This window comes from Pan paniscus, chromosome X (genome assembly GCF_029289425.2).
Source record: "Pan paniscus chromosome X, NHGRI_mPanPan1-v2.0_pri, whole genome shotgun sequence".
Lineage (NCBI taxonomy): Eukaryota > Metazoa > Chordata > Mammalia > Primates > Hominidae > Pan > Pan paniscus.
The window spans coordinates 50,279,824-50,290,103 of record NC_073272.2 but is presented as its reverse complement, the minus strand read 5'-3'; the positions used below and the strand labels follow the sequence as shown (position 1 = coordinate 50,290,103).

Here is a 10,280-nt window from a genome sequence, read left to right as displayed (position 1 = left end):
GTAATAGAAAGTGTGTGTGCGTCTGGGGAGCTGTCCCTAGGCACCCCCTCTCCCCCGCAACTCCCACTCCATGTCTAAATGTCAGCTCTGCAGGAGGCCGGTTTGTCCTCCTAATCTCCCTGTCTCATTCTCCACCATTTCCTACCGGGCTATAAGCTGGGACCGGAGAGATAAGCAGTCCGGGGGTTCCGCATCAGACTGACAGATTGACGGTCTCACCGCCCAGTAGCTTTGCCCTCTGATCCTCTTGAAGATGCCAGTTCCTGCCGCCTCTTCCCTCTCACCCCTCCTACCTGAACCTATCTTTTGTCTCAGCGCAAAAGAGTTGCAGACCTAAGACCTTTAAACCCCTACACTCACTAAAGAAAACACATACAATGATAACACACTACAAAAAATTCTAGAGTTCTGATACCTGCAGCCTGATAGAGTAGGGAGTCTTGCAAAGGGTCAAGGCCCATTTTTCTGTTGGATCAGAAGAGAGGTTTCTGAAGAGCAGGGGTCAGCAAACTTTATAAAGGGACAGAGAGTAAACATCTTAGGCTTTGCAGGCCACATACGGTCTCAGTGGCATTTTTCTTTTTTTCTCTTTTTAAAAAACAACCCTTTAAAAATGTAAAACAGCCCACAGTCTGGCTTTGGCTTGAATGCCATAGTTTGCCGATCTGTGCTGTAGTGTCAGGCCTTGGTCTCTATCTGGCTGGTATTCTTTTGCAGGATTGAGGGTAGGGGCCTTTTTTCCTAAGGAGAGGTATTCCTTTTGTGTGAGGTGTGTGAGGACAGGGATTCATGGGCAGGGTCAGGTCACTTCTAGTGTACCTCTGGTGGGTCATTCCAAATGTTCCTGGACAGAATGAGGACAGGGATTCCTATGGTTTCTATATTGTACCTTTACTGAATCAAGCAGGGGTTTCTAGAGAGCTCCAGACTATGGGTTCCTGTTCCTGTGCAAGTTAAGGATTAAGGTTTTGTTTTTTTTTGTTTTTGTTTTTTTTTTTTTTTTTGATATAGGGGACAGGGTCTCACTCTGTTGCCTAGGCTGGAGTGCAGTGGTGTGAACACGGCTCACTGCTGCTTCAACCTCTTGGGCTCAAGCTGTCTTCCTACCTCAGCCTCCCAAGTAGCTGGGACTACAAGTGCATGCCACCATGCCTGCCTAATTTTTTTTTCTTTATAGAGATGGGGTCTCGCCATGTTGCCCAAGCTGGTCTCAAACTCCTGGACTCAAGCAATCTGCCCGCTTCAGCTTCCCAAAGTGCTGGGATTACAGGTGTGAGCCACCGTTCGTGGCCAGGATGGGGCTTCTTAGACCTATGTTATGACAGCTTCCTACAAAGAGATCAGGTGGGCCAGTACTGGGTCACAGGTGTTTCTGTATAGGTTCAGAGCTTGTGTTCATATAGACAGTGAGATCAGGTGTCTAGATTTCGGTCAAGAGATTATTATTGGCCAGGCAGAATGGCTCACACTTGTAATCCCAGCACTTTGGGAGGCAGAGGAGGGCAGATTGCTTGAGCTCAGGAGTTTGAGACCAGCTGGGCAACATTACAAAACCCCGTCTCAATAAAAAACACAAAAATTAGCTGGGTGTGGTGGTGTGCATCTGTAGTCCCAGCTACTCGGGAGGCTGAGGTGTGAGGATCGCTTGAGCCTGGGAGGGGAGGCAGAGGTTGCAGTGAGCCGAGATTGTGCCACTGTACTCCATCCTGGGTAATAGAGTGAGATCCTGTCTCAAAAAAAAAAAAAATTACTGGCCAGGCGTGGTGGCTCACGCCTGTAATCTCAGCACTTTGGGAGGCCTAGGTGGGCAGATAATTTGAGGTCAGGAATTTGAGACCAGCTTGGCCAACATGGTGAAACCCCATCTTTACCAAAACTACAAAAATTAGCCGGGCTAATACACCTGTAATCCCAGCTACTCGGGAGGCTGAGGCAGGAGAATCTGGGAGGCGGAGGTTGCAGTGAACCAAGATTGCACCACTGCACTCCAGCCTGGGCGACTCCATCTCAAAAAAAAAAAAAAAAAGGAGAGAGAGAGAGAGGGGGAGAGATTATTATTAATTAGGCTAAATTATCCTAGCTGCTGTAACCCAGAATTTCAGGGGCTTAACGAATAAATGTTTATTTCTTGCTCATTCAAAAGCCAATCTGAATATTTACTACTGTTCATTCATGGACCCAGGCGAACTCTATTTTGTGACTCTGTCCTCCTCTAGGTCCTTGGAGTTAGTTGGTTTTCAGTTGGTAGACAGGGAAAGAGAGGAAATGGAGGATTGCATGAGAGATTTTTATGGGTCAGGCCTGGAACTGGTATATGTCACTTTTGCCCATACTCCATTGGTCAGAACTCTGTCATGTGCCCACATCTATCTGCAGAGGAGGCTGGAATAGGTAGAGTGAGCTCAGGAAGAACAGGAACAGGTCTCAATGAGCTTATAGCAGTGTCTGCTATAGGGTTCCGTAGACTCCACAGACCTATGCTGTCCTATATGGTAGCTACCAGCCACGTGTGGCTACTGCTCTTGAAATGTGGCCAGTCTAACTTGAGATGATGTGCTATAAATGTGAAATGTACACCAGATCACAAAACTCAGTATAAAAAGTTTAAAATAGCTCAGTAATTTTTATATTGATTACATGTTGAAATAATATTTGAATATATTGGGTAAAGTTAAATATATTGATGTTATTAAAAATAATTTTATCTTTTTTTTCTCTTTTTAATGTGGCTACATTGAAAATATAAAATTACCCGTGTGACTCACATATTTCTATTGGACAGCACTGCTATAGAAATTTCTCTTTAAAGCATTGAGACAGGGACTCTTACTGTGTAGGGGTAGGAGCATCTCTGGGTCAGGTTAGTGTTTCCTGTCTGGGGTCAGGAGAATGATTCTGTTACCTGATAAGGCAGGTTTGCAGGGAAATACAAAGGTTGGAGACATTGTAAAGTGAGAGGGAAAACTGTGAAGGCATTTTTTCCCATACAGATTAAGGTTAGGTGTTCTTTTTGAGGCCAGGAGAGTGGTTTTCTGTAGACGGCCAGGCCAGAGGATCACAGCGTACTCAGGCCAGGTATTTCTGTCCAGGATCAGAGCTGTGTTACTAGAGACAGACAGATCAGGTGATTCCATTGGGGGTTAGGTCAGGGGTTCCTGTACAGTCTCCAGGCAGGTATTCATGGTGATTCTGATTATGGGTTGTTTAACAAGTTCAGAACAGAGGTTCTTGTACAGTGTAGAGGTTTTTTATACTGGTTCATTCTTTGGATTACTCTAAAGAGGCAAATCAAAGGTTCCTGTTGAGTGTAAGGGCAGGATTTTCTGTGCTAGCTCAGGGCACAGGTTCCTGCTGGGGGTAATAGAGGTTCCTGTGCGGGTTCAGGACAAAGATCCTCTGTGTAGTTAGGACACTGCCCCTTCAGAGATTCAGGTCAGTGTTTCTTTGTTGGGTCAGGGCAGTGGTTCCTGTACAGGGTGCAGGTGGGGCTTCTGGGACAAGGCCAGGGAAAAGGCTGTTATAGAGAATCACATTAAGCTTCCTGTTCAGGGTCAGCAGTGTATTTCCAGAGAGTAAAGCTAGGAGTTCCCATAAAGATCAGAGATTCCTGTAAATTACAGAGATTCCTGTAAATAAATTACTGTAAAAGTAAAGGATTTCTGTTGAGGTTCAGGACAAAGGCTTTCTGCAGAGACCAGTCAGAAGTCCTGGAACAGTTTTAGGGTCAGGCTTCCTGTAGAGCAGCGGTCCCCAACCTTTTTGGCACCAGGGACCGGTTTCGTGGAAGACAGTCTTTCCACGGATGGTGGGGGATGGTTTGGGGATGAAACTGTTCCACCTCAGCTCATCAGGCAGTAGTTAGATTCTCATAAGGAGCACGCAACCTAGATTCCTTGCATGCGCAGTTCACAATAAGGTTCGTGCTCCTATGAGAATCTAATGCCACTGCTGATCTGACAGGAGGCGGAGCTTAGGTGGTAATGCTTGCTTGCCTGCTGCCCACCTGCTGCTGTGTGGACCAATTCCTAATAGGCCATGGACCAGTACCAGTCCGTGTCCTGGGGTTTGGGAACCCCTGCTGTAGAGGGTCAGGGTAGTGGAGCTAATACAAGGTAAGGCCCAGGAGCCTCGTGCAGCATCAATAAATGCGACCTATATAGTGAGAAGGGGGGGTCCTGTATCAGGTGAGGCCATAGGTGCCTGTATAGGCTGAGGTCAGGGCTTAAAGTAAATGGTCAAGACAGGCATTCCTGCCATAAGGTCAGGAAGTGGTTTTCTATACAAGTTAAAGACTGAGGTTCATGTTGAGAGTTAGATCATGGGTTCCTGTGGACTCTACGGGATAGGGTGTGAGGTCATGGATTGTTGTGCAGGGCAACATCAGGGATCATTGTCAACAATGAAGGCAAGAGGTTCCACACACAGTCAGGGTCCTTGAAGAGGTTGAGGACAGGGATTTCTGTAAAGACAGAGTTGGGTCCATGGTTTACTACTCAGATTATTGTGAGTGAGGTGTTTTTAAAATGCTACCTGGAGGACAGGACTGCAGCAGTGTGAGTACAAAGGTGTTCCTGTCTGAGGTCAAGACAGGATTCGTATAGGGAGACTGAGGCTTGTGTGGATGGTCAGGACAAGGGTTCCTGTCCAAGGTGTGCAGGGGCTTCCTTACAGCTTAGTCCAGATGTCCCTAGCTGGGGTTAGGCAGAGGTTCCTCCTATTCAGGGTAAGCGCTGGCATTCCTGTACAGGATCAGGATGGGTTTCCTGTCGATAATTAGATGAAGGGCTCCCCTAGAGCTTCAGAGCTAGTCTTCTGTACCAGGCTGGGGGAGCTATACTTATGGGGGTGAGGCCCGGGGCTCCTGAACAAGGTGGGGCCAGGCATGTGTCCAGCACAGGTTCTGAAGGGGGTTTTTAGAGGATGGGGCCTCCTGCAGGGTGTGAGGGCTGGGCTTCTGAGGGGAGGCCAGACACGTGTCTTTTATGGGATCAGGGCTGTTGTGGACAATGCCCACAGTGAGCATAATAGACTCCTGTGATTCTGCAGCAGGCTACTTAGTGGAGCTGGAATGCCCGCTAGCTGATGGGCTGGTGTTCTGTGGAGGACAGCTGCTTACCTATAATATGGTCAGGACCTGTGGGTTCCTGCAACCCCCATATCCAGGGCTCTAGGGGAGAAGCCATAAAGAGCGGTTAAGTGTGAGCAGCACTTATTTGCTGGGCTGGGTGTGTCACCACATCCAAAATCCACTCCTTAAACTTGGTGGTCAGGGTAAGTTACTCATCAGTTCTGGGCCTCACTCTTCCATTAGTGAAATGAGTATGGGTATATTTTCCTCAGAATATTTATTTCAGGCACTAATGAACTAAAGCAACTGGAGCCTCCCAGCCTGCCGCCTGACCCACAGTGAGCCCTTAGGAAAGGGTGCTGCTGGCTGTGGGGTGTGGCTGAGCACATGGACCCCAGGCCAGACTGCTCCGCTGGGCCCCTTGCCACCGGCTGTGTGGCCTCCATTGAGCCACTTAAGCAGTCTGCCTTAGGATGCTTAAGGCATGACTCAGATTATGCTCCTGTGTGTTTGTGAAATTGAGGAACAGACTCCGCTGTGGGGGGAGCAGTTCACCCAGGTGAGTGGGATTGTTGGGGAAGGGGTTGGCACTGTGTGGAGCGCCCCACCTACTGAGGTTGAAACCACCTCCAGGGGCTGCTTTGTCCCCCTAATCTCCCCCTCTTATTCTCTGCCATTTCCCACAGGGCTGCAGGCTGAGCTGGGCTGAGCAAGATAAGACCGGTCCGACAGGAAGACCCACGGACAACCCTGCGCCCCAGCACTGGCCTCTGACCTTGCCAGCTACCATTCCAGCTCCACCCTTCTCCGTGTTCCTTTCCTGAATGTGTCTTTTGTCCCTTGGAAGAGAGTCCCTAACTTATACCCTCTGAAACTCTGCTGTTGAGACCTCCACAAACAAATGTACACAGAGCTGCTCATGTTGTCAGCCACTCAGAGACACTGTGACATGGCACATGCCACACGTAATGCACACACACACACACCCATGCCCATGCACAGGGACTTGCAGTGAAATATTGCCATCGCCAGACCCACAAACACATCCTGACACACACTTCTTGTTCAACATTCCAAGAATCTTTATCAGATTCTGTGCCCACCACGTATGCTGTCATGCTGTCTAAAAGGTCCCCCAGCGTCATGCCGTCTCAAAGGTCCCCCAGCGTCATGCCCAGCCACAAGACCACAGCCCCGCACACCTCCTTATCACCTGCTCCAGCACACACACTTCCAGTGTGCTTATAGTCACCCGGCACCACCCCCACCGTCAGCAAGCCCTGCGTGGCCTCTTACCATGACATATGGAACCACCTGGACACTTCACAAGAAGTTTCACATAGATTGTTCCAATCACACAACATAACCCTTGGTCACAAAGTGTCACATGTGCCGCCTCAGCCAGCCTCACATGGTCACACATTGCAGCCATGCACTGTCATCAGAGAGCCACAGGCATTGTTACACACTCCACTCAGCTCTGCTGTTCAGCCACACATAGACACACCCACAATTTCAGGACTTTGGTGGTTTTATTTTACAAAAGCTTTGAAAGTTCAAGCCAAGGGGTGCCTGGGGCCCAGAGACTTGGGTTGTCCAGAATTCTGGCTACAAGAGGAGAAGGACACCACCCCTCCTCTGGAGGCCGTGCTCTGTGCCCTCATGAGCTGAGCGGAGCCACCACAGTAGTGCTGGTGGTGGGGGGCATGGGGCCTGTGGGGAAGGAGCCCGTGGGTGAGCCCAGTAGGGGTCCAGGGAAAGGCATGAGGTGGCTAACAGGCCCTGACAGCACCACAGGGCCCAGGCCTTGGTAGAGATGGGCAGTACCTGGGGGGCCCAGTGTCAGGCCTGAAGCCACCTCCCCACAATTCCCGCTACCGCTGCCCCCAGCCACCACCATAAAGCCACCAGCTGGTCCTTCGGCTGCTCCTGTGCCTCCCAGACTGGAGCCCCGTTTCTTTTTCCCTTTTCCAGATGCCTTGCGGTTTCGAGTCTGAATACCATCCTTCCGCATGGTCAGTGGCCGGTTCACCTGCCAAAAAGGAGGCTGCGGGTGTCCCCAACTCCAGACCTTTGCCTCTGTGTGTCAACCAGGGACACCCTCTCTACCCCACTTCTTTCAGGGTAAGATAATTTTGGGGTGCTGAGATTGTCCAAGGAATCCTGAGGTTGTGAGGCCCTGAGCTTAGGAAAGCCTCCAAGGCTGATAGGAGCTGCCCAAGGTCTAGGGCAGGGGGTTGGACATTAGCTGATGCCTGGAGGTGGGGGAGAGGAGAGGAAGGAGGAGGGCGGAGGAGGAAATGGAGAAGGAAGGAGGGAGGGTAATAACAGAGAAGGGGGAAAGTAGAAGAGATGGGGGAAGGGGGAAAGTAGAGATGGGGGAAGGGGGAGGAAGGAGGGAAAGGGGAAAGAGGAAAGAGGGTTGTGGGGGAAGAGAGAGGTAGAACAGGAACAGAGTGGGGGGCAGTGTGGCATGAAGACAGGGAAAGCAGAGGGGTGGCTCCAAGGGGCAGGGCGTCACCTGGTGTAGCTTGTAGTAGAGGCCGCAGGCATTGCACACGGGATCCCCGCTGGCATTTCTCCGCCACAGTGTCGTGGTGGTCGTCTGGCAGTTGGTGCACTGAGTACCTGCCCGTTTACTGACAATCTAGGGGACGACAGGATGTGAGATCAGTGCCCTGGGGATGTGGAAGTGGGGGTAAGGGGCTCACAGGGGATGTCAGGAGGACCCAAGAAGTGAGGGTCAGGTTGAAGGCAGGGCTTTGTTTACAGGGTGATGCCTGAGGATTCTGTATGGGGCCAGTACAGGGGTTCCTATCTGGTATAAGTTTCTTTTGTTCTGTATTCTATGGGGGACTACATTGGTGGTTCTCAGCTTTGGCTGCGTATCGGAATCACTTGGGGAGCTAAAATATCCTGATGCCCAGGCAGCATCCCAGTCCAATTCCATCAGCACATCTGGGAGAAGGGACCTGGGGTGATTCCAGTGTGAAGCCAAGGACGAAAACACTGGTGTGCAGGGTGAGGACAAAGGTTTCTGTTTGAAGCTTATAAGGGTAGGTTGAGGATAGGAGCTTCTATAGATCTGGGTTCCTGTACAAGGAAAGGGCGGGAGTTCTCATGCAGGGTGAGGGCAAGGATTTCCATATGGGATGAGGAGATTTTCCTGTGTAGGATGAAGGCAAGGGTTTCCATGTGATATTGGGACAGGGGTTCCCATACAGGGTGGCCTGCAGTAGCTTCCTGTAATCATGAGAACAGCGTTCCTATATAATGGGAAGATGTGGCTTCTTGTACAGGGTGAGGACAGGGGTTCCTGTGTATAAGGTGAAGCAGGTCTGCGGTCTTACCAGGCGCTTCTTGGGCCGGATGAGGGGCCTGTTCTGCCCATTCATCTTGTGATAGAGGCCGCAGGCGTTGCATAGGTAGTGGCCTGTCCTGTCCCTCCGCCACAGTGGAGTGGCTGTTGCTCCGCAGTTCACACACTCCCTGGCCTCTGGTGGGGTGGAGAGGAGAAGAGGGAGCTAGGCTCAGCTCAGCTTTACTTTGGGCCACCCCTCCCAACTCAACTTCCCTGTCCTTTTTTGAGTTTCTCACCACAGGGAGGCAGGGGGAGAGTTCCACGAAGCTTGGGAGAGGAATAGGCTGCTGAATTGAGGGGGCTCCCGGTGGGAGAAAAGAAGGTACTGGAAAAGTCAGGGCCCCCATAAGCACTATTGGGGACAGGGAGTGATGAAGGCAGTGCAGGTCCCAGGGTCAGGAGGTCTGGGCTCAGCCGCTCTGTCTTCAAAGTCTCCAGGAAGCTGGTGCTGCCTTTTCCATCCGGATCTTCCACGGCCTGGGGAGGGGAGTCCTCGCGGGTGGGACACACAGTTGAGGCAGGGTAGAGCCCCGTCTTGCCGTAGGCCCAGCCGGCATATGGTGAGCCCCCTGGGATCCCCTCCATACAGTTGAGCAATGGGTACACCTGAAAGACTGTTGGGGGCAGGTAGGGATGGAGGAAAGAAGAGGCAAAATCAGTCTAGGGTCAGCCCACGTCAGGGTGCAGTGGTTCCCAGCACCCCCAACATGGTGGCCAAGTTCCCAGCTTTTCCACAGGCTACCAGAACAGCTGCTGGCCATTGGATGCTTCCTGGATCCTGACCCCCACTAGTCAGTGTGGCCTCTGCAATAACCTCTGACCATTTCCAAGTGGGTTTTTGAGGATGACTGTTGGGATTTGGAGCTCCACGGATCACTCGACAACTAGGGCAACCACCACATACTTCCAGTATTGCCTCTCAGTGTGGCCGCCCCAATATGGCAGGTTGAGGAGCATTGGAATTCCCAGGTCTGCACTTAACTAGGGAAAGTGGTCGGCACATCCATTTGAGAAGCTTCCAGCCATTTCTGAGATATCCTCACAGTGGTATTCTGACCTAGCCAAGGATCTCCATGGCAACCCCAACAGCACTCAGCCAATGCCAAGACAGCCACTCAATGGAGTTACCTGGGGAGTGTCTGTAGGCCTCAGCGTCCCTGTAGTAGGCCAGTGCCGCAGCTGCAGCGGTGGCTGTGCTCGGGGCAGTGGAGGAAGCTGCTGCATCCAAGCCCTCAGGCCCAGAGGGGAAGAAAACCCCTGATTCTGGTGTGGAGGACACCAGAGCAGGATCCACAAACTGGGGGAGGGGCTCTGAGGTCCCCAGGGACCCCAGGCCAGGGAACTCCATGGAGCCTCTGGGGATTAACCTGCGAGGACAGAAGGGGTCCTCAGACACAGAAATCCTTCACCCCCACCTCCTTTCACCTGCTCCTCTTCCCTCCTTTCCCCCTCCTCCCACTCCATCACCTCAGTCTCCATATTTCTCCTTCCCACCTCCCCATTCCCCCCTCCTCCTCACCTTAGTCTCCCCTCTCCTTCCCCTCCTTCTCTTCCTCCCTCTCCTCTCTTTTCCCTCCTGCATCTCCCCCTTCCACTCCTGTGTGCCCCTCCTTTCATCTTCCTCCTCGTTCTCCCCCTCTTGCCGTTTGTCTTTCCTCTCCTCCCTCCTCTCGCTCTTCCTCCACTCTCATCTGCTTCTACCTCTCCCTTCTTCCTTCCATTCTCTCTCTTCTTCCCCCCTTCCCTTTTCCTCCTCTCTTTCTCCCGTCTCTCTTCTTCCCATCTCTTCTTTGCCCCCCTCTTCCCCATTTCCTTCTCTTTCCACTCTTTTCTCATTCTCTCCTGCTTCCT

At 51.4% G+C, this 10,280-nt stretch overlaps 1 protein-coding gene across 2 annotated transcripts; it reads right to left on the bottom strand.

The window, feature by feature from the left end:
* Window positions 1-6,443: 6,443 nt before the first annotated feature.
* On the bottom strand, window positions 6,444-9,908 carry GATA1 (GATA binding protein 1). Of its 2 annotated transcripts, none has more exons than XM_034950206.1 (5): window positions 9,558-9,908; window positions 8,666-9,043; window positions 8,419-8,564; window positions 7,590-7,715; window positions 6,444-7,100 (listed from the first exon to the last, which is right to left on the bottom strand). In XM_034950206.1, exons 1-5 carry the CDS (start codon window positions 9,775-9,777, stop codon window positions 6,729-6,731), a joined length of 1,242 nt encoding a protein of 413 aa, XP_034806097.1. In that variant the 5' UTR covers window positions 9,778-9,908; the 3' UTR covers window positions 6,444-6,728. The 2 variants fall into 2 exon arrangements, with proteins under 2 accessions (XP_034806097.1, XP_034806096.1); XM_034950205.2 differs by lacking the exon at window positions 9,558-9,908 and adding an exon at window positions 9,172-9,459.
* Between the last annotated feature and the right edge of the window lie 372 nt (window positions 9,909-10,280).

Excerpts from the sequence above, each read along its gene's own strand:
- GATA1 (XM_034950206.1), bottom strand. The coding sequence starts at position 9,777 with ATGGAGTTCCCTGGCCTGGGGTCCCTGGGGACCTCAGAGCCCCTCCCC. Across the intron at positions 9,044-9,557 it reads GGCCTACAGACACTCCCCAG|TCTTTCAGGTGTACCCATTG; the intron begins GTAACTCCATTG and ends TGCCCCCAACAG. Across the intron at positions 7,101-7,589 it reads TCTACTACAAGCTACACCAG|GTGAACCGGCCACTGACCAT; the intron begins GTGACGCCCTGC and ends CCTTTTTGGCAG.